The 24,789-nt window shown below is 38.5% G+C and overlaps 1 protein-coding gene across 1 annotated transcript; it reads left to right on the top strand.

The window, feature by feature from the left end:
• Positions 1-7,961: 7,961 nt before the first annotated feature.
• On the top strand, positions 7,962-24,665 carry tlr18 (toll-like receptor 18). Its single transcript, XM_067600511.1, has 4 exons — positions 7,962-8,157; positions 18,376-19,388; positions 20,171-21,353; positions 22,319-24,665. The coding sequence occupies exons 2-4, from the start codon at positions 18,394-18,396 to the stop codon at positions 22,775-22,777; spliced, it is 2,637 nt and encodes an 878-aa protein (XP_067456612.1). The 5' UTR covers positions 7,962-8,157; positions 18,376-18,393; the 3' UTR covers positions 22,778-24,665.
• The last annotated feature ends 124 nt before the right edge of the window (positions 24,666-24,789 follow it).

The following is a 24,789-nucleotide window of genomic DNA, read 5'->3' as shown; positions in this document are numbered from 1 at the left end:
GATCAGGTGCAGAACCTTCAGGCAGGGCACTAGGTGGAGCTGAAACAGGATCTGCAGCTATGTAGTTGTCACAATCTCTGCCTGATCAGGCAAACATGTCCAAAGGGTGAAGGTAGGCAGGCAGGTCAAAAACAGTCAGAAGGTCAAAACCACAGGAACAGGTGTTGTGGATATTTTGAGCAATGGTCAGCAGTGGAGAAAAGCGCACACGAGACTTTTGATGTCTTAATGCTGAAAATGTTTATTGAAAGCACTCGGCCAAGTGGAGAAAAATTAGTCTGATTGGTTCACTAGTTTCTAAACAAGGGACTGCACTTTACCCGTGACCGTTTAAGTCACGTTGCATGCAATTTCAGCAGTTTTGGTTTGAGCATCTGACTGTGTCATCCACCTATCTGTGTTGTTTAGGGAAGCCTCCTCTGACCTTGGTAACCATGGAAATGCTGATATACTGTCTATCAGAGAAGTTTCTGCCTTCCCCAAAACATCACAGACAGCTGAAGTCTCAAGGAGAAGATATCTTAATCTCTGATAAAGAATTACAGTGTGACCTCAAAGCCAAGCTTGACCCAATGTAACCCAATTTGTAACCTCTAAAGATGGAAAATTCCCTAACAACAGGTATGAATGACTGAGACCTGAATACTATGTACTGAGCAGCTGATGAGGGAATGGGCAGTTACAGAGTGGCAACAGGTGAGCAGGTGGGTGCAAAAAACAGGAAGGAAAGTCCGGGGACATCTGGTGGACAGGTGGAGAACTGCAAGGATAAGGAAGAGCGTGCTGGGCTGAGGACAGAGGCAGAAAGGGAAACACATGAACGAGGCAGGAATCGTGATATGAATGAAGGCTGTTATGTGTTTGATATGTTTTCAGGGGTAAATCAAGGACTAATTAAGACTATATTAAGGGATTTTGTTTTATAGTGAGAAGAGAGAGAGATGTGTGAATGAGACATTTATTTCACACTTTTAACATTTGTTTTACCTAAGAATTTTTAATTACATCTGAGGTTAAGATGGAGACTACAGTGCATATTTAAGTTTGTTTCAGTGATAAAATACAGTGTATAACAAAGAATAGAGGTGCATGTAGACCTTACCACATGTTGAATATTGTGGATATCTGCACAGATTATCTGCACAAAATGGTTGATGCTCAGTTGGAGCTGCCTGTCAAGATAAGGAGGTTCCATCACCATCTGCTGGCCAATATTTGGTGTATTGGCAAGAAAATTGCCACGGGACATACAGCCCTTTTAGTATTTAAAGTCCACTGACATGAGTCATAAAAGCAGTCTCTACTGGTTATTTCGAAAGCTCTGCTTGATATCAGTTTGAATTTTTTTTTTAGCTGCTTCCATGTTGTTGCAGCCACTCTGCTGAAAGCCTCCTGCTGCCTGATTGATGGCATTTAATGAGTCAAGAGCCAGCAATCTACTTCCCGAATCAGCACTAAAGAAACACAGATGTCAAGACTTATCTGCTGCAATAATCATAGATGATGTAACACTTGCCAGCAGGCTTTATGATAAGACTTCAGAATGGAAAAAAAAACTCCCAGATAGATTGATGTTTTATACAGTAGCTGAAATATCTATTTGTGTTTTTGAAGAGCATTTAATGAGACTGCTGCTTTTGAACTATGAGTACCAAATGAAGTGATGACATTTATTTAGGTAGCTGATCATATGCATGAATGCTGATGAGTTCAGTCAAGGAGGATGAATTATCACACTGGTTTGAGTTCTCTTAAACACTTCTAAAAGCCTTTCAGTACCAACACTTAATGGCCTCCCTAATGGCTACACTGAACAAATCCTATTAGACACAAAAGTTTAGCTTTATGATAAATATTTTTGTGGAGCTCACTTTTGTTTTCATGCTTAAGTGGACATAAAGGATGTTGCATATCCACACTTTTCACATTATGCACATTTTTAGAAAATAGCCAAATGACACTGGAACGCTGTAGCAACAATAACACCTGTGCAGGCTTGTTTGTTTTAATCCATATCTTTTGTTTTATTCAAATCTGAATACGATTAAAAAAAGTTATAGTACAGAAATCCATGTTCAATAGTTTTGGTCATAAACCAAAGTATTGGATGATGGCACCAAATGAAAAGTTGAAGGATCACCAAAGTTATTATAAATAATCTTGATGGGGACAAGCGCTTGCGTACCAACTTTCATCCAACAGTTGTTGAGACATTTCACTCAAAACCACAAATGTGAACATCATGGTGACTCCAACATTACCAAAAAGGACAAAGCCAACGTATTTGGCCCTAAACAGACAGGATGTCTTACAGACCATCATGACTAATAAAAAAGCTGAGGAAAACCTGTGACTAAACACAGACTCAGTGCACAACAAGAAGACGTAAGTACAGTTGGCAATAAACAGAAGCAAATGAGTCACCCTACAGCAATGACCATGCAAAAAATACAGGAAATACAGCACAGCATAAATTCAAATAAGCTTTATAGGCATGACAGATCAGAAATCTACATTGCCAAAGCAGTACAGAAAATTATAAACATTGACAGATGATTAATAATTATACAATAATATGTAAATATAAACAATAATATTAAATACATTATTATAAAAGGCATTTTTACAGATGTAATCACCAAGAAACATTTACTACAGAGCTTATTTCTATTAGATTATGACAATAATTAATATATTTTGCAGCTATTACTGCACAATGATTTTTCTCCCCACATAGATAGGATAGTTTCTGAAGATCAGGGAGGTGGATAAATTCAATGATTTATTTTTCCAAAGGAAACTTCTCTCAAATCTTTATATTTGGCACAGCATAATAGGAAGTGAGATTCTGTCTCAACTTCTCCTTTATGACAAAGTGAACACAGCCTGGCTTCCCTGGGGAGCCTGTCCTGCCTGTGACGGCCTGTTTCTATGGCCAGGCTGCACATTGTCACTATTTTTCACAGTTTTCTATCAGTCACGGTGGTCAGGTTACTCTGCCACCATGTACTCTCTATTTAGGGTCAAATACAATTCTAATTTACTTTGTGATTTTGTGGTTTTGTTCCAATATTTGATATAATTTTCTTTTTGTTTTGAGATGATTTGGTTGGGCCAGATTGTTTTTGTTGTGTGTGGGCAGAGCTTCAGCGGCAGCTGGCAGAGGGGACTCTTTGTTCAACTCGTGGCACTCGTGTATTGGTAGGACTGGGGGTCGCTAGATTGGAGGTGTGATTCTGAATTTTAATTATTAAAGAGTATTGACCAAGTTCTGCCCTGCATGCATTATTGGCTGTGTGTCAACACTCTAACACCATCAGAGAAAGCTTGATAAAACAGATGTTTTAATTTGATCATTTGCAGCTAACTGTCCAAGAGGTTAAATACTTGATACAATTATGTCAAGCTATTATTTTCAGTCTTGTAAAAACTAGTAGTGTCGGCCTGTTGGTCCATCACCTTGCTCCATACTAAAAAATTTCGACAACTATTGGATGGATTTCAATTGACTTTTGTACAGACATTCATATTCCCATAGAGGATGACTCCATAACAACTTAAGGTTTGACATTTATGGTCTTGAGGGAAATTATTCAATAACTATCTTTGTGTTTAGTGCTGATTAACACATTTTAATATGGTAAATACTGTAAGATGGTGACTATGGTAAACATTATACCTGCTAAACATCAGCATGTTAGCATTGTGCTTGTTCAGCAGCTATACTGTAGGAAGTTTGGAAGTATAAAAAAGAAACAAGCTCCTTAGCTGGATTTCCAATAAATTTGCAATGGATATTCATGGTTTTAAAAAGATTTATTCTATTATTTTTTGATAATGCTTTTTTCTTGCTCCAAAAATGTCCACTTATTTATATGAAATATCAAAATTTAATTGGCAGATTGCAGTGAAATCAGCATATTCCTGCTCCCCTGAGGAACAAGTCCCCCAGGTTTTAATGACCGCATGGCCTTCCCTCTAACGCCACCCTCAAGACAAACAAATTGAAAAATCATCAGAAGCCTTTTAAACAATCTGAGCTGTACTTGTAAATATCCCTTGAGATCCTCCAGGGGTAAAAGTCAATCAATTCCTGAACTTTCTACCCAAGAACAAAGAGGTGCTTTTATCCAGGGCCAAGCGTGTGTCTCTATCTTACTCTGACAGCTCACTGTTTCCCAACAATTTCCTGCCTGTCGACTCTATTCTTGTTTTTCTGGCTGAAATTGGGAACAAATTATCACAATGAACCATTAAATATAAATCCTCCTTTTTCTGCAATTGGTTTGGTATATCCATTCTTCATGGTTATTAGGAGCAAGCATTTTCAAACAAGGACTTTTATGCACACACAAACACACACCCACATGCCAATCTTCTCAGTGGTTGTGTTGGCACAAACACAGCCACAGAAATAGACTTTCAACCCATTCTCAGAAAATAAATGAAACTATATTCCGTTTTAATTGTTTCCAGTCGTCATCACAATGAGGAGTAAAGAGAATCAAATGGTAATTGGACTATGGCTTAAATAAAACGGTTTGTATTTTGTTTAAAGGGTTGGTTAATCCTAGTTACAATAAAACATATTTTCTCATCCACCTCTGTAGTACTCTATCCATGGGGACAGTTTTGGTTTTACTTGCTCAGGATTTGGTATATCTGGTTCCTCGACAATTTTCATTAGAACTGCTTTCTACCAAAGAAATAGTCACTATGAACACTGGTGACAGCCTGTTCTGTGGATTACTCAGTACGGTGCATGGACTGGTGCTCAATGATGTATTCACCCAGTTCAGGCATGGTACTTGAGCTTTTTTGCCCACATGATTACATCTACTTCTCACTTCAAATAGCATCTCCTGGTCTATGAGTATAAATGAAAACAGTCTCAAAAATGTCCTTGTTGAAATGGATTCAGAATGGCAAAAGAAGACTCTGGCTCCAACATTACTCAGCTTGAAATTATTGAATTTCAGCTGCTGCTTCGACGTCCCTGTCGATAACTCCAGTTGCTAACTGCAGTGCAAATCACACTGAGGCTGCAGGTGTCCTGCACAGCCTCTGTCTTGTGTGTGAAGAATGTTTCCTCCTAGAATGGTGTTAACCTACTTTACCCTTCAAACAATCTTTCCCTGTTTGAAGGGGAAACCAGGGAGAGACTGGCTGGGGGTTAGGGATATGTTTGGGCTCAAGTTAAAACTGACGTATTTTTAACATTTCCAGGCAGGAGCGGAGCAGCGGTTTTAAAAGTGTGGGGGTTCTAGAGGTGAGACATGAGCCTTCGAGCCCTGTTCCAGTCTCAACATGCCAAATCAAAATGAATGTCATGCATTTAAACAATTTTTTCTACTACTGTAGTTGTAACCACTGCTTCAGCTTACCATAAAATAATTACTGAGACCATATGAGTGTAATTACTCAGCAGAATTTATTTAGGGTCTCATAGCAGTTCACTACTTACATCCAGTTATTTGTATGATTTGCTGTACTGGAGCATAGCTATCCTTATTGTACTTCAGATAATCATATTAATATATATAATACTTATTATATATAATAATTAAAGGAAACTTACTCTTCCATTAAAATGAAATGGATAGTTATAGATGCAAAACAAATTGAACTATGGTAACAAATCAGTATAAGTAAAGAGTCAAATCAGTATGAGTCATTTCTGAGTACATGGACTAGGACAACCTAAACTGTCCTCAATTTTTTTTTTTTTTTTAAAAGTGTCTCTTTTAGTAGGAATCCAAAGGGGACCTTAACTGTCTTCCATTGGGAAATGAAATACCAAAAGTTGCCCAGGAGGTTTTGTATCAGCAAGTGTCAGTTCCTCTCCAACAGCCACAGGAAACAAGCTGTTCCCCTTCATCTGAAGTCCACCTCAAAGCTAACAGGAGAATATCACATAAGCAGGTGATTCGAGGCTAGTGAGTGCAGAGAGTGAGCAACCAGCTCTCACAGGCCACAGCTACAACCATCTGAACCCTTTTTGAGCTCAATAATAAATAGTAATGTTACTGTGGTCTAGCTTTAATACACAATACAAATTATAGCTCATTCTAACTTATATTAAATGCAAAACACACATTAATCCCTAACATAAGGAGTAAAACCATGACGTCTAAAGCAACATATTCCTTTGACATTTAGCTTAAAACAGTATGAACTATGTGAGTTTACATTCTGGACACAGAAGTAACTTGTACATATTCTTACCAAAGTCCGCCCAGCACGGTGGCTAATTAGCGATTAGCTTAATTCATGATTAGCGTTTAGCATGCTACTAAACATGAATTTGGTCGTTAAGACTTTACCATAAGGCAGATAGATGTTACACATCTTAAATATGAATACTCACCTTTGTCTATGACTATTTTAAAAATGAAAATAGAAGTGACTTTAAAAACTAAATTCGACACCTAGCCTACATTTAGGATAGCCTGTTTCATTAATGTTCAATGATGTTAGCTGAGCTGACACATCACATAACAAGACAAAGTTACAAAAGAAAATTCAACATTACTAACTAGTTAAATAGCTGTTTCATACCTCTAATCTGTTATCAAAGCTATATACTTCAACTGTTTACTCTGCTCTGGCCTGGTGGGTTAGTCAAATGGCTGTGATTGGCTGGATGGCTGTTCAATTAATGTTTATGTGAAAGTGCGGGTGTCACAACAGCCGTAACACCCACGGCTGCGACGCCCCTGTTTCCAGGTCTATATTTTTTAGTCTGGGGTTCTACTGGAATATATTTGGATGATTTACAGTTAAACAGACTCCTTATTTATCTTATATCGGCCCCCTATGCAGCCCCTCAGTTCAGCCTCTGTCTGAAACAGGCTGTTTTAGCTCCTGTCTTTTTAATGCCCCCCTCCTGATGAGGCCACTACTACCCCTTGGCAAACAACTGGCAGCTCTGGAGGCTGTGTAAACAAAAAAACAGTAGTAGGATTTCTCGTTTCTTCTTCTCGTTCTTTACTCAAAATGGAAACTTCTTAAATCCATACACATTGGAGCCCAAATCGGATCCGAAATATGCAAATGGACAACATGGACAACCCATGGACAAATTTAGCAACATTTGCTACAGAACAAATGGCCATTTGTGTGCATGCGCCAACAATCTGATGTTGTAACAAGGAGGAGGTAGAGGAGTGTTCAGAGCTGGCTTTTGACTCGCTGGGAGAGTGTTTTTACATATGTTCACCTCAAGTTTTGGAACTTTGACCATGTTTAACATAGACATCCAACATCATCATCATCATCAAAGAGAACTAGTAACAGAATATCACAAAAAGCCTGATGTTTCCCCTTTAAGGTAAGGGGAAACACAAATTAATGGCGGAAACAAACTTCAGCACAGCATGGAACCAACCCAAACCATTAGTGCAAGATCAGTAACCTGACCTTTACCTGTCATCTTATCAAACAGGCTCAGAACTGGCTGATGGCACAGGCATTGTACCCAAAAGCTCCTTGCACCAGGGTTTTGCTATTAAAGAAAATCAAGTTGATTGCAGAGACAGAAACATTGTCCATGTTTGCATTGATTTATGCTCACTTGCTTCTATCTCTGCTTCCTCAGACCAACTTGTTGGCAAAAAGCAGAGACGTCTCCAACATTCACCGTCCATTCAGCCCCATTGTAATGAGTTGCCAGGCAGCAGAAATCTATATCTCAAAATGTGAACAAATAAAACTGCATTATTTGTATGGCTAAAATAATGTGCTAAATTATTTTCTGAATGTAGTCGCAGTTTTTCTGTTTTTCTGTTTTTCTGTTAAGGCGGCAAAGTGTTAAAAAAAAAAGAAAGAAAAGTATTGGAGCTTCTGAGGCAGTTACTATCTCACTCTCACTTCTTGCACATTCCTGAGCAATGAACACACACACACACACACACACACACACACACACACACACACACACACATGTACACAGACTGAAGAGAGAGAAAAACAGGGAGAGAGAGACAGAGAGAGAGAGAGAGAGAGAGACAATAATCAAACTGACAGAGTTGCCACAGGCTCATCCAGTGTTGACTCACTTGTCACCGAGCGTCTAACACAACAGCACAGGTTAAAATGTGGTATGAAAAGTCAAACTGAGGAAGAAGGTGTAGGAGTCTGACTGCCTTTCTGTTGGAGGTGAGTTGAACGATTTATTTTTCTCTTGTCTGTTTCAGCCTTGTTCTGTCTTGTTGAGTTTGTTGCTGGAAAAATATGCTGTTTTCATCACATCTTTTAGGACTATCTTACTGTAACTGGATTATCACTCAATCATCACACTTTGTATGTAATGTAAAGTAAACGATGAAGGTTTTGGATATGGCTATGGTAAAGCACCGACACTGTGTAAACAGATATATTAGACTCTGATTGAAGGCTGACTCATCAGTCATCTGTCACGTACAGTCTTATTAGGAACCGTTAATCAATCAGGATAGTTGTCAGCTTCCCTTACATGTCTCTTTACAGTCCACCTGTCTGAGAGGAAGTGGAGAAAAAGACGTAGCAAAGTTTTAGAACGAAAATTTGTTGGAAACTCATTTTGCACATTTTCAGACTTGGCTTGAGTAGTTCAGTCCAGACACATGTAAGTTATTAGTGTCCTTAAGACACAACTGAATGAATTAAAATAACTTTAGTGGTCCGATGATGTTTTGTTTAGCACTGTCATCAGGTCAATTTGTTAGTAATAGTGTGATGGAACGGCATCCTCACTTCGCTGAGAAACAGATGCTCTGACGTCACTGAATATGACAGCATCCACAGAAGTGATCATTTCCACTGCCTAAAGCTATGTAAATAAAATAAGATTGATTATCTATGTGAGGTGATGTCATTTTATTTGTAAACTTTGCAAATATTCATATGCTGCCTGCCATAAAAAAGATGATTTTTTTCTCTCTTGTGAGTCATAGAAAGCTTCAAGCTTAGAATTTGGAAATTTCCAAGCTCTGACTTGAATGGAACAAACTATCAGCTTTGTCGATGTGAGCATGTTACCGTGCTGGTGCATGCTGTTACTATGCATGCCTCATTGAGCTGGTAGCATGACTGTATAGACTATTAGTCTTGTTTGGCTATTTAAATCACGAAACAACTGTAACATTGGGTGGCAGATTTCTTCATTACTAGTTTTTGGATGATAGTTGAACTCTGTAGCCCAGAGGAATAAGCTATTTCATGTTTTGGTTACATAGCCAACATTTAAAAGCAGGGTTTGATTTATTGTTGGTTTTGGTCTTATAAAAAGATAAACTAACAGCAGGCTTATCCTGTAATACACCCATCTCCTCAGGCACTCAACTCTTGGCACCTTTGAAGCTCCAATGGTAAACAAACAAATTTCAGGCTATTTTAAGCAGATGTTGGTGTCGGTGCTGCCTGGCTGATAATATTTGTGGCTTTTCCTGTGAGACACTGTGACGTGTACTGTGATACTGTACGTGTTTAAAGCCATTTTGAGAAGGTTACAAGCTACAGGTGTTACTGGGAGCAGGCAGATGTTGGGGGCCAAGGCTCCTGTGGTTTGTTGGGGATTTGTTTGAATCTCTGCAGCTGTTTAAAATCTTTCACAAACAGTTTTGTTTTGCACAGTGTGATTTATGTGCCTATAAAGTAATGGACTGACATATTCTGTTATTATGAAGAGTTGTGTTCAACTCTCGAAAGAAAACAATAGCTTTTCGACCTTCCCTTTTTATATTGTATGTCCTAGAGAAGTGTTTTTGCTGACACTCTCACTTCATGCACCGGATTTATTTTTCATTAAGTCTTTTCAGTGGTATTGTTACAGCTCCATTCTAACCCACTGTATCTATTTATTTATTATTTTATTTTATCCAGATTCAATCTGTGCAAGAGGTCTGTTTTTCGCTTTCTCTATCAACTGTTTTGTAATTATTTTTCACTTAAGTTGATCATTATGATACTATCAAAAATGAATGTTCACACACCAGGAGGCTTGTATAAATATTCTCCAGTGGTTCATGTTTATTGTATAACAAGTGCAGACACTCTTCAGCACAGGCAAGCTATGCATGGTGCATTTCTACTTGTTTTTGGCCACCAACTTAATTGTCATTTTGAACTTAAACACTGAACTGTGCGTGACTCCTCCTTTACAAACATACTTGAGTTACCAATTTATCAATTAAGACTGATTTGAGTCCAATCTCCCCCTCTTTTTGAATGTCTTTAGACACTAGCTTCACCAAAAGTACCAAACTCCCAGGGAAAACTGCCTTAAATCTGGATGAAAACGCCCAAACTCATCTCATTATTCTGAGTTTGCTGACACACATTAAACCGAAGGACTTCCTCAAGCTTAGACTGAGTTTGATTGACTTGAATCATCTGACATTAGCTGGATATTTAACTTTGACTTTACCTTAAAAAAGGAAACGCAGACCCTTTGCTCTACTTATCCTGGTATTAGGCATTCATTGATTATTCATTCATTCATTACTCATTCACTGGCACAAGGATGGAGTCATATCAGACTCACACAGTACACATTGTTCTGTACGGTGGGTTGTTCTCTGATGGAGGCCAGATTTTTGTGAAATAAAGATATTTAAGTTTTTGCATTAAGACAAACAGCCTTAACCTTTTTTTTCTTACTTTGGTGCTTTAAATAAATATTGAGAGAGCCTTCATTATCCCCTTAGTTACTCTTCCTCCGGCAGAGTATTTCCTGTGTAAAAAGAGATTAGAAGTATTGAAAAACTTTCACCCACATTCAGATTTCCTCTTTTGGTAATCAGAAGGAAGTAGATGCGAAAAATGTTTTGACAGCTTTCTCAAAAGGAAGTTCACTCCACAGGATCTTGGTTAAAATGGACTGAATGCCCTTCTCTGTTGTAACCACAATTTTGTAATTTGATGACATAACATTTTTTTGACCAAAACGTGGCAAGATGCAGTTTTAAAGAGTTCATTCACTGAAACTAGGGGGGTTTTTGGAGATATCTTGCTGCTTTTCATCTGAACTACCTCCTAAAAATACTTTTTACTTTTTTTGTCCTGCAGTTTATAATTTCTTTTAAAACTTATGGTTTCAGCAGCAAAATTCCTTTGTTCGTTGTGGGTTGGTGGTAGAAATCTCAAAACCCTGACAAACAAAACCATCTTCATGAGTGGGAGAATCATTTTTGTAATGTGAGTAAACTTCATAAGACATCACTACTTTGAAAAAGAAAAACAACTTGGTGTACGTCATAAACAACCAGAACATAAGCATGTGGAGTATCTGTCACCGTAGAGGATGAACATGATGACGGAGCAGAGTGTTCACAGCTTGAGCAGAAGTGCTGCTGTGTTTGTGCGTAGTGTGTAAACATGAAGCATCATTAAACCAGAGTAAAGAACACTCAACGGCGAGACGAGTCTGCTGCCAAATTAACGTGTCGGACGGGCGGTGGGCACATCGGTGCCAACGCATGTCAATGAAAGAGCTGTTTGCCACTAACTATTGACTGATGGGTCAATATCAGATGCAATAATAGAGCTTTGAGCTCACCGGATGACGCCATTCATGGTATATAAGAGAGATATCACAGTTTAATCAATGATAGAGCCGTGTATCATTTCTTTCATAACCTGGTTGCTCATTAAGTGCAGGGCTACCACCTTACACTCTGGAGTGCAGCACGTGGATTGCGTTGAGTTGCTATGTACCACACCAGCAGTACAGTACACCTTGTCCTGCTGAAACACCTGTATCCTCCTGTGACCTTGAATACAGAAATGTAATTAGACCGGAGATTATTATCATTTCTGTTTGTCAGCAGGATATTGCAAAAAGTCCTGAACAAGTTTTTCTTAAATCTGTTGGACAGATCATCCCCCCTGGGTGACTTTGTTAGTTTCAGAGGAATTTAAAAGGACAGGTTCACATTTTTTTGTCTTAAAACAATATTCCAAGCAGACCAACCGTTACAAATCACTGTTAAAATAATGATGTTTTACGATGTGGCGACGCTGTGGTTCAGGTCTGGTTAAGTTTAGGCACAAAAAACACTTATGATGAGGGAAAGATCATGATTTAGATTAAAATGATCACTTTGTTAAGGTTAGAGAAATTTACTACTTCCTTAAATTTAGTTGACCCTTGTTTTCATGGCAACAATAATAACCACGGGGTTAAGGTTAGGGGACGATTGTAGTTACGATTTACAAAAAAAAACTGTCCCAACTCGCGGTTGGAAACAAATAGAAGTCTCCTGTGGCACCACAAGTCCACTGTTAGGTTGTAGCCTCCTCCTGATTCGGAAATTCATCAGCATAAATATTAGGGGTGTGCCCGAATACAAATACATTATTCGGCAAAGCACAAATAGTAGGTTTTATACGAATATTTGTTTCATACAAATATTTAAAAGAATATTTGTTGGGGGTGTTCCCCAGAGATAAAGCTGAGCTACTGACACAAGCGCTCCATAACCTGTTGTTCCCCTTCTCCTTTGCACAAAGTTAGGTTGTAAAAAATAGGCAATAAATGAAAAGTGCAAAGCAATAATTGCCTTTGAAGTTCCTCCCTACACATTATATGGTGTGCTGTCTCTGTGTTATGGGTGTATAAATAGGTAGAGGTCTGTCTGCAATGAGGCGATGAGTAAAGTTTTAGCTCAGTAATCAGCGCAGTCGTCTATGATCTGGGAGACTCCAGTTAGAGACCCAATGTGGGGACCTCCTTCGTAAGGTAGTTTATTCATGAACACTTATTGTAACACTTCAATTTTCTAAAATTAAAAGTGTCATAAAAACAAAAACAGGATCTTTAAGCCTCTTTCCACTTTTATTTAAACACAAATACAGATACAAATACAAATACTGGCATCTCTGCACATCCCTAATAAATATAATACAAATAACTTTGGCCGCTAGATGACATCTGTCTCTCAAACATAACTATATGTCGTTTTTGAGTGACTGACATTACGACCTATTGTGTCGTTTTTCTTGGGAGGACAGTCTCCAATAATCATATGTTTATGACTTCTTGGTCACTGTAATCATTCCTCTTCTCAACTTTTAATGGATGAGATGCGGAAACTAAATCCACAGTCCTCATTCTGTGGAAAAATACATTTTTAATGTTTAGCCTGAAGCTATGAGACTCCTCAGTCAGTCAATAGTAGCTCCACCATCTGTGTATTAATACTACTGTAGCAACCGATTAGCAAACATCAAAGAGGAGTGTGTATGAAAATATCCATGATAGCTCAGATTGATTGAAGTTGAGTGAAGTCTGACAATGTAGAGCTGCTATTAACACGCTGTTTATTATTATAGAAAACATTATTACTTTGTCATTTATTGTCTCAGCTTGTCAGAACAGTTGTGACAGTATGTTACAGCTTAACTGGATTTTTCTCAAATGTCCCAAGGCTGTTAAGGGGAAAATTCCACATCTAACAGCATTCCCTCTGAACTACCGGTGCGTTACGTTTGCTTCCAACACAATTTACAATTTACAAAGACCAAATACAGTTTTCTGTTTGTTACAGATGCTGGCTTGTTAATGATTTTGGTTGAGAGATTTAAGATTGTTCATTTTGTAACATCTTCAATTAGTAAAAAAAAAAAGATGTACGGCTACAAAGAGGAAGACTTCAGAATTTCATGCCACTATGAAAAAAAAAATAATAATAATAATTTGTCACTTTTTGCAGTTTGCGTGTCACCAATTTTATGACAGATGACAGGGAGTTTACCTTTCAAACAATGGGACTTGTTGTATCACTGAAACATTTCCGTTTATGTTGTTTACTCTCTTTCTTAACACATGACCGGCTCAGCAAGATTAAGTGTCAAATAGACATCCTTTTGTTGCAAACCCTATTCAACCGTGTCAAGGTGATTGCACAGATACTGGTTCTGTGTGTCCTCACCAGGCATTACGGATGATGATTTGGAGCTGAAAATGTCATCGTTGCCAGGCGGAGTCAGTCTATACTTTTTAAACATGACAGGATTTGTGAAAGTTATATCTCAGGTGCAGAGGACACAAATATTTACAGTTGTGTTTCCAACTCATAATAAACTACAAACCTGGCAGTGAGCCAACCTGCATGTGAAAAATATTGACAAGGAAAAAGGCCATGTGTTTTGTATGGTTACACAGTGAGCCACATGTACAGGTGTTTTAGTTTGTGTGACCTAGAAATCTTTAAAAATCTCAGAGGTATGTTGACACTGAAGTGATTGCAACATGCGTTACCTGAGGCTGTGTGGAGAATAACACTCAAACAGAGAAGCAGCCTGCAGCATTATCAGCATATTTGTTCACATTCCTTTCGCTGAAGAGGCCGCTTACTTCCACACAGCTGGAGGGTTTTTACATGTGGAAAATGCACGCAAATGACTGAACCACTAAGACCCAGAAACTCCTGCCAGGTTGGTTAATATTAAACCAGCTGGAGGTCATAAACACAGAATCTAGACGTGTGTAGGTTATTGTGGGAGCGGACAGGTTTGGTTGACTTCCCTTGACCTCCCCTTTTTTTTCCCCCACTTGATTCATGACCAGATGTTTCGTAAAAAAGTCTAAAAGTGGACTTTATCTGACCTTAGTGTCTTCAGAATCTGATACACTTACCCGTTTTTTGGAAAGTCACCAGTTGAGTTCTCACTATAGCAAGACATTTGTAAGGGAAACACTGTGAAATGGGGAAAAGATTGTGGTTTGGCTTCGTCTCCATAGCGACGGCGGCAAGTGCTCATGGGTATCTTAGTATTTAGGGCCATCCACCATGCCAAACTGACAGTCAGAACATGATTTCTCAGAAACAAAGTTGAAATAATGAAAGAAGTGGTGGCTATAACATAAACCTATTGCATCATAACAGTATCCAGGAGAGTCCCATGTTTCTATTTTGAGTAACAGTGAAGATATCAATAAAAGAAAATAAATAAATGGAAATACAGAATTGAGAAGGAAAACTTTGTAGCAGTCACATTGTGAAAACTCAATCCTGAAGATCACAGAAAAAAAGTGGTCATTTTAACCCAGTCAGAGGAATTAATCACCATAGTTACTGAATTCATTCATATCCAAACATCCATCCATTGACCCAAAATCCCAAAATAACTCGACTGACAGTTTTCATAACAGCAAAATATTCACCTGTTATCTGTGAAGCTGCAACAGAATTTTGATTCAATGCTTCTTGCCGAAATGCACCTTGGGAGTTTTAACTCTCAGTGTTGGTTATTTATAACTTCTTACTATACGTTTTTATTGACAAGGGCTTGAACCTTTGACTTTCTGTCAAAGGACTAGTTATTTTCAAACACAGTTGCTCATCTTTTGTGGTCATGATTCAGCAGTTTCATTCAGATCCGGTTTGTGGAAGTGTTCCAACTGTGACTCATGTAACTTTGTCAATGGAAAAAAAGACTTTTAATAGCTCCTCTCACACAATTCTACTTATCATGAAATGATACATAAACACCAGCTGAACACACTGTAGAAATATATATGTAGACACCACAAAGGCATGTACTTTATTTGTCTATTTTAAGTTTTTTTGTTTATAAAGTTCATTCTTTAATTGTGCCTTGAGTTTTGACCCTAGAACAATAAAAAATAAATACGATAGTGACAGGCAGACCATGGCAGTAGATACCTATGACTAGATTTTGATTTAAAGTTCAGTAGTGGATTTTTAACCAACTCTTAACAGGTGCATCATGTGTGATTTGGGGCCGTTATGCTTTAATCATAACGGGTACATAGTTTAATTCATGTTGTTTTACAGAGTGATGGTGGAAAGGTACGTTTCATTACCGGACAGGTGACTATTTTGTACAGTCATTGTGCAGAAACAGTGGAAATGGCTTTGCTACATGTGTGTTACTGACAAGGAAAGGGTTAACTGAGCCTTTTCTCTACTTGGGTCATATTGTTGTGACTATCAAAAATTTCTACCAGCGTCAGAAACTTCTAGGAAGTTTACAATTTTTGTGGTCCCAACATGGTATCTTTGTAGCCGACGTAACCCCAACATGTAAGTGCGGGGTAAACCCTTAATGCAAAAGTATAAATCCAGCTTTAGGCCTGTGCATTGATAGCAAAAAGTTTGAGACTATACTTAGTAGCCCTAAAACTGAAAAACTGCCATTAACTCTAACTAAAATTGAATTGAGAACATTAGCCGAATGCTTTAAACGTGAATGCATGAAGTCTGAGACAAAATTGTAGCTTTGTTATTGTCAAGTGATATTACAACATCATTTTACAACGGCGCCATTCATGCAAGGAGTCTCACTGAGTCAATATGCTTGATGTTTATCTAATAAATTGTCCATTTCCAGAAATAGCTGTCCACTGTTGACCAGATTATATAGCTGAGGGGTGTTTCTGGTTTCCTCAATCAGCCGCGTCACAGCTGTTGTTGTCTTGGATGTTTAGATGACAAGGAAGGAAGCTGATGGCCACCCCCCCACACACACACATACACACACAGTAAATCCAGGGTGACATTAATGAATACAAGAGTAAAGAATACAAGTATTCATCTGTATTTATCTGGGAGAAGCTGCTAACAATGACTCATTCAGATAACTGTTAATCAGAGATAGAGATGAGGACTGATTAGCTAAATATTAAATGAACACATGTCGAGGGAGTAGCAGATGTGACATTTAACACCACAGTTGTTTTCATTTGTTATTACTCACTGCAATGGAAAGCACTAAATATATATGTGAATAACAAAATATCTGCTCCGGTTTGATTGTGTTAGAGATGTTAGCCATAATAAACTAAAACTTCAGTTCATCTGGTGACTCATCAAGTTTGGAAGGGCTTAAAAAAACACACATATTTCCTTTCAATCCCAGTGTTTTTGCAGCTATGTGGGCAAACTGGTTTTAATTTGGCTCCCATTCCTGCATCAAACTACATTACAAAATTACATTCAATTTATCCTCCACTTCACCACATGACGCTCGCTGGTTGTCTGAGCCGTCACAGATTAACAGACCATACAGTGGATTCATTACAATGACCTAAAATGACCTGAAATAAATAAGGAAACAGTTAATTTTTACACGCATCATATCCGCACGGACATAAATATTTATTCAAGTCACGTCACTTCTGGTAAAACTGATAAAACTAACACTGTTTGTTCAGTGGGAGTTATCAAATTTGATGGCTCCTCCATGTGACCAAAACAGTGTGTAGCCTTAACAGGGAATATAAATAAAGGTTGAGGAGAGAGGAGAGAGTCAGTGTTTACACCCCGAAGCACGAAACTAGTCTTAAGAGGGTAAGTACTGTGCAATGTATAATGCTGTTATCCGAGTGTTGTTGTATCGTGGATGGACCAATGAAAATGTCTGTTTTATATGCATGAGTCAGATGTCCTTTTCATTGCAGATTTGCTGCCTGAGTGCACATAATAACCATAGCGTGATGCATGCAAAAGAAGCTAAATGTCAGTTTATTCAGCGAAGGCACAAAATTTATGATTTCATGGGGAAATTATGGGAAAACTGACCAAAAATCTTGTAGAGGTAAAGATTAAGATTAGCTTCCTCTGTCACCTCATGCCTCAACTATGACTTCTCTGTTGTGTGCTATATTTAGCTTTTTGTGCTTTGTTTATATGACCAGAAAAGCCTGAATTCAGGATACAGGAATTAGATGCCAGTGTATTTCAGAGAAATGACGTGCTGTTGAATTTCACAGTTAATTATGCTCAGTACAGATGATGTAATTTTAAAAACTACACATCTTCCTCTGTGCTGCAAACCGAGACTTTTATTTGATGCAGTGACGCCCCAGATCAAGATTTTGTGTCATCTATATGACTAGGATTGAGATGAGATTGGGTTCATGTGAAGTGTTTTTTTTTTTTTTTAACCAATGTATGAGTAAACCAATATCCAAAGTAAAATTGTTAAGAGGAGTAGTGTTCATGTTGTCACATCAGTTGAGCAGTAAAGAAAGTTAAAGGTTAAACCAAGAGGAAGAAAGCTGAAAGGAAGTAAGGAAGGACAGAATAGAGGGTGAAAAAAGGAAGGAAAGAAAGGAAAGGAAGAAAGAGATCATGAATACAAAAAGGAATAAAGTAAAGAATCTTGTATAAATCTTGTCTTAAATAAAACCTTAATCTTCAAAGTACATATTGTAGTGGAATAAAAAGTACAGTATTCCCTTCAGATGTGTACAGAAAGTTTAAAGCATCAAAGTTTGAACATAAGTATTTTCTGCATTTCTGGAGAGAGGGTTTGGTTACAGTAATTGTTTCACAGAACATGTGTGAAAAACACAAGATAATGGTCAATGTGCACTTTGTCTTTTGAATACAGAGAAGCTGATCTCTCCTGTTCTTGTTCCTTTTCCAGGTCACTGTAACAACTGTCATGATGATTGTGAGATTAATTAATTTCAGTGCTCTCCTTCTTGGAACACTCACATCCCCAACGCCAAGTCCATCTTCTCCTCCCACCAACAACAATGAGGAAGGACCCTGTCACATCGACAAATCTGGCCGCTTTGCCGACTGTCTGGGAAGGCAGCTTGGCAGTGTCCCATGGAAACAATTCCCATCCACACTGGAAAAGATAGATCTCTCCTACAATAGACTTCAAGCTATCCATGCTGACGACTTCCTCCGCCTCTCTCAGCTTCGCATCCTTCTGCTGCAGTACAATAACATTTCACGCATTGACAATGATGCCTTTAAAAACAACACTCTACTGGAGAATCTTAACATCTTTAATAACTCCCTGCAGGAAATTCCTGCCACAGCTCTGACTCCTCTCTTGAATCTAAGAGAGCTCTCCATGTCTAATAACCTTTACAAACATGCCACTCTGGCTGATAGCTTCTCCAAATTTGTCAAACTCCAGTCTCTGTCGATGGGTGGCCCTCTGGTGATGGGGCTAAAGAAAGAAGATTTTCAGCCATTGAAGAACATCAGATTACAAGGCTTTGCCATTAAATGTTCCTCCAATCTGAGTTACTATGAACCTGGAAGTTTACAAGTTATCCAAACGCAGCAGATGGGCTTTGATATGGCCATAGATCAACAGCCAAATGCTCTCCGCGACATGCTGCATGACCTCGCCAACAAGACCTTCGTAGTCATCCAATTCCGTAATCTCTTTGAGTTCATGTACTACATGGGAGAGGAGGACATTTTCCAGGGTTTAAAGGGTATCAAAGCCCATCAGATCATCTTTCACAGAGGTAAATTCAATGAGAACCTACTGAGGATGGCTTTAATGAACTTAGAAGTCGCCCCGGTCAAAAGGTTGAGACTTCAGTACATCGACTTTGCCCGTTCACCCAAATTTATTGATAGTGGAGCAGGTTCAAGCATCAGAGACCTGGCACTGGATAGGTTGGATCTTTGGTGAGTATCTTCTTTTGGTTTTGGTACATCATGTACCAGTATGAAATATACTTCATTCTATGTGAAATTTGACTCTTGCTTGTCATAATGCTGCATTATTGTTACCAGACGCTGTCTCAACATGCAGTTTTTTCTGTTCTGTTCAGTTTTAGCGTTGTTTGAGTATAAGCATATGAATCATGTGTTTATGTTCATGATTAGTATTTACTAAGTAGATACTAAATATTTAATCCCTCTAGTAATTCAAATTCAACCAAAATCCACAATCTGTGTGAGATTTTGATTTTTTTCAAACTGGAAGAATGAAAAAAAACAACAACAAAAAAAAACAGTTTTAGTTCCCAATGCTGAATAAAAATCACTAACTCTTCAAAACAAACTTCTTGTAACTACTGTGAAAAGGACTTTTTTTTTCTCTTTGAACTTGTCTTCTCATCCCAGCCTTTTAAAGTTTCCAAAACTGAACCTTTTCTAATCTAATTTCTAAAAAAAACAACCATTTGGTTTATGTAGCATTTTTGCAGCACTACACGGCATGGTTTACAGCTGATTTGTAATAACTTGTAACTTGAATCTAAAACAACACACAAATAGATGTAAATTACATTTTTACCAAAACATATTTGCAATTTAGTTGTATGAGAATGTAATTTCTAGGAGACAAGGTTGGTTTATGTAGCACATTTGATACACAAAGGCAATTTATTTTGTGATTTTCAGTAACCAGGGACTTTGCTTTTCATTTGCATATACGTAACACTGCAAATCTCTATTTCTTATAGGTACATCAGCAATCCTGATGTGCTGCGATTTGACTGGCGCTTCACTTGGCTCAACAAAATTAAAGAACTGTCTATCCAGTATGTGTACTTCAACTCTGTGCCTTGTGATGCCTGGGTTGAGATGGAAGGTGTGAAGTTTCTGGATGTCTCTAATAATCGACTAAAGGATGAGTACGTCTTCAACCAGCGGTGTGATTACAAGGGCAACATGCCAAATATTCACACCTTCAACATGAGCTCCAATGAGCTGGCCAGCTTAGAAGACTTGTCAGCACTAACAAGAGAGTTCCAGCAACTGCAGGTGTTGGATTTAAGCAACAACAAACTGGGAACTGCCAAACACAGTCAGGACTGTGTTTGGCAACAAAATATCACTCGGTTTATCGTTCACCACAATACATTCGAAAGTGAAGCCCTTCGTTGTCTGCCCACCACAGTGCACTATTTGGACCTGTCACACTGTGACCTGGACCAGCTGGACATGACGTACTTTGAAAAAGCCACCAACCTGAAAGAGCTCCTGCTCAGTGGGAATAAAATCAAGTTCATCCCGTCTAAGTGGGAAAATCCATCACTGCAGTCGTTGGCTTTGGATGGGAATTCATTTGGTCTCATTAGCAAGGAATCCTTCCAGGACATGCCTCAATTATCTCGCCTGAGGGCGGGGAACAATCCTTACCATTGTACTTGTGAGCTACATGCTTTCGTCCAGGACACAATGTCAAAAAGAAAGGTCAACCTCACAGACTGGCCTTGGAACTACAGGTGTTATCACCCAGAGGCCTTGCTGAACACAATCATATCCAAGTACTTCCCGGGTCAAGTGGCATGCGATATCAGACTAGTTATCATCATCTGTGTTGCAACTACTGCAGCAGTGATCTTGATATTGATGCTGATTTGCTATATTTTTGACCTCCCGTGGTATACTAAAGCCACATATCAGATTATCAGGGCCAAATACAGAGCTCACAAGGAAAAAGCAGCGGGGGAACCGGGGACTTTTACTTATCATGCCTTCATATCGTACAGCCACTCTGATGCAGACTGGGTTAGAGACGAGCTCTTGCCCTGTTTGGAGAACAACAGGAACCCATATCAGCTGTGTATTCATGAGAGGGACTTTATGCCAGGAAAGTGGATCATCGACAACATCATCGAGAACATTGAAAGCAGCCGTAAGGTACCAAAATGTAGTTTTGTAATATAAGCCTTGTACATTCCAGTTAAGACTTGCAAAACCATCCTGTTTTTGCAAATAAGGTCTGTGGGTAAATACTCATTGCGAAACCCAACGGTTTTTGAGGAACTTTGTTTTCAGTCATATGATGAGTTGATGAGTCAGCTGAGCTAGGTTGGCAATGGCAACATCACCAACTAGGCCTGCTCATTCAGTCCTATTAGAAACTTTTTTTTTATGCAATGCTTCTTGCCAGGCTGCATATTGGATTATTGAAAATAAAAGATCTACTGATAAAGTTCTCTAAGTTACAATTGCTTAAAAATTGGGCCATGGTTGGGGTTAGGACGTGGTTCAGTAATGATTTAACAAACCACTATTGAGTTCCCCTTTTGCATTTCCCCTCTGGGCATTTCCACTGCCATCTTAGGTGCTACTCAGGTACTTTGAAAACTTGAAATTTCATGAGTTTTGTAATATCGATTCTTCAAGGACTGAGGAGACAAATTAACAACACTTAAGAGGCAGATGTCAGAATTGTGACTCACCAAACTAGTGATTTGTTGTTGGGTGCCATTTGGCCATTGTTGAGCATCACATGCTGACTGACGCCCATAGTTTTAAGGTGTTCAGTACTGTTTAGCAGTTGTCAGTTTTTATGGTGGTCACTTATGCATTAGGCATGTTAAAAATCCAAGAGAGTTAGTGAAAGAGAGCTCTATCATTGGTAAATTTGTGATTTCATTCATTCAGTGCAGTGGAGTACAGTGGGCTTGGAGTGTTTTGAGAGCTTCTTGGATGTACACAAAGGATTATGATCCATTTTTTCCCAGATCATATCAGTGTTAACCAGTATCACCCTGACTAGCACAACTCTTAGCGACATCATATATATGTAAAAGGAAATATTACAGTGCAGTTGTAATTCATGTTTTCATTTCCTCTTTTTTTTTTGTCTCCATCTTCAGGTAATATTTGTCCTTTCACGAAACTTTGTGAACAGCGAATGGTGCAACTATGAACTGTACTTCGCTCAGCAGAGAGCAATGGGAAAGACCTTTAGTGACATCATCCTGGTGGTGAAGGAGCCCATTGATCCCAGCTCCCTGCCCAGCAAATACTGCAAGCTTAAGAAGATGTTGAGTACTAAGACGTACCTTGAGTGGCCCCAGCATGTGAACCAGCAGGCATTTTTCTGGGAGCAGCTGAGGAGCGTTCTGGGCAAGCCAGCAATGACCCGAGAGAGGACACACAGTGTGAAGAGCAGAACCTCATCTGTGAGAAGCATTTCTTTGATGATGGAAGATCAGAGGCCAGAAATCGCGATCCCTTATATGGACAAAGAAGCAGAACCCGAAAAAGAGATTGTTAAGAGGGATAATGATCACCTGGCCAATCACAGACAAATCCCAGTGGTGGCATTCTGACCAGCAATTTAAAAAAATAAAGATTGTATGATAACTTAGATTCCTTCAGTATTTCTCAGTAAAGGCCTGAACACAGGTAACCTTTTGTGTGTGGGTTATGCCAAGCTGGGAGCAAAAGCCAATGTTTCATTATGATGACAGACAATAACACGATCCCTCCCTGCCCATGGCATTGTGTCATGTTATCCCCGAGGGCCGAGCTGATGCCCTCTGCTCCGCTTTCCCTCTGAGTGTCTCAGGCCAGGGTGCCCCCACTGACAGGAGCTGAAAGGCCACAAACTCAGTGACTCAAATGAGATCTCCCATGTCGCACTCTGGATAACAAGCAAGGTGCCAGGAGGATGTGGTGACAGGTTCCGCATTGTGAAAGGGCCGTGCTCTGTTACACTTTTGGCCCTCAGAGGTATGAGATCATGAATGTTCAAACTCTGGTGTTACAGGGCCAAGTCAAAGGCCACATGATACCAATGCTTCACAGGAATAGCATTTTTTTGGGGAGATTGGTCCTATTATTAACCCACCTGAGAACATAATAAATCAAAATCACCTGTGAATCTTCATAGTCTAGGCAACGCTTAGTGATAGTTGGTTCTATGCCATTAGTTAAACATTAAAAACTGAGACAACTGGTATTTGTAGCACTCCAGCACTTTGAATATGGATAATTCATAGTCTTAAAGTGGATGACAAAAAGGCCAAAGGCACATTATTGCCTTAAAAAAGCTCTTATGCTTATGTCTTAGCAACTAATTGCATACCTACACATCCAGCAGATGTATATTTATGTCCATTTATGTTTTGTATATAAGAAAAAAAGACCAATACAGCCAAGTTCTTCACACCAAGTAGGATCAGAGCTGAGACTCAACTAAAAGGTGCAGAATAGAAACGTAAAAGCCATTTACAGGCATGTCTGCAGACCTTTGACCTGAGGAAGCAAAACTATAGGCTAAATGTGCACTGGATGCTTTTATATTAAAAAAAAACTATTAAAATCAGCAGGCTGTGTACAGAAACTTTTAATCAAAATGTTTGAACTTATAGGTGTCTTTACAAACTTGACAAAAACAAATGTTAGCAGAAGTACTAAAACACTGTATGATAAAGCAACAGTGACTGTAAACTTGTGGCTGTCTTATAAGTTTATGATTTAAAGGAAGCAGCACTGGATGTTAATCACTTTGTAATGGAAAAAATGTTTCTGTAAATAACAATCTAGCTTTTTATGATAATGATTTAGTATACTGTCAAATTTAAAGATATTATTATCATTATTTTTTAAGCATTTTCTTTGTCCAGCACTTTATTCAACATGAGCTTTGCTATGATCGTTAGTAATGAATTTGAGCTGAGTTGAACTCAGACTTGTTCCATAAAGGTTAATATGATTTTTTTTTTAAGCATTGTGGATTTTTTTCTGTTTCTTACTTTAACTCTGTTCTTTCCACTTTCACATTCAGTATTGACTCTGTATTGTGTAAGAGTTTTTAATCATTTTTTTTAAATATGTGAGTTTACATGTGTGGCCATTTGCAGAGTTTGCAAATGACCAGTAGATGACACCCTTGAACGTATTTTTTTTCTGGTTGATGTTGTCATTACTATCCCAGAGAGAGAGACAGAGAGAGAGCGACAGAGAGAGAGACAGAGAGAGAGAGAGAGAGAGAGAGAGAGAGACTGAAGGGAAGGTGTGTCCAAATTACTTTTGACTGGTGCTGTATTTGCAATACAGACATGTTTATTTTTGATGCAGACTCCAAATATTTCCACCTTAAATTTATCATACAGTATCTGCCTAATTTGTATTACTTGTTAAATGCTGGACATTCATAATTCTTACGATGCTACTGATGTATTATTTTGTTATTGAATAAAATATCACTGTTTTAGTCATGAATAGTGTGATTATGTTGGAGGGGCAGAAGTCTCACCAAGTCTCAGACCAATAATAAAAAAATCTATCACTGATCTGAGAAAGTTGAAGGTTTTCTTTAATAATGTTGTAAGATTTT

This window comes from Thunnus thynnus, chromosome 10 (assembly GCF_963924715.1).
Source record: "Thunnus thynnus chromosome 10, fThuThy2.1, whole genome shotgun sequence".
Lineage (NCBI taxonomy): Eukaryota > Metazoa > Chordata > Actinopteri > Scombriformes > Scombridae > Thunnus > Thunnus thynnus.
The sequence above is the reverse complement of the archived record's forward strand: the minus strand, read 5'-3'. Positions and strand labels throughout refer to the sequence as shown.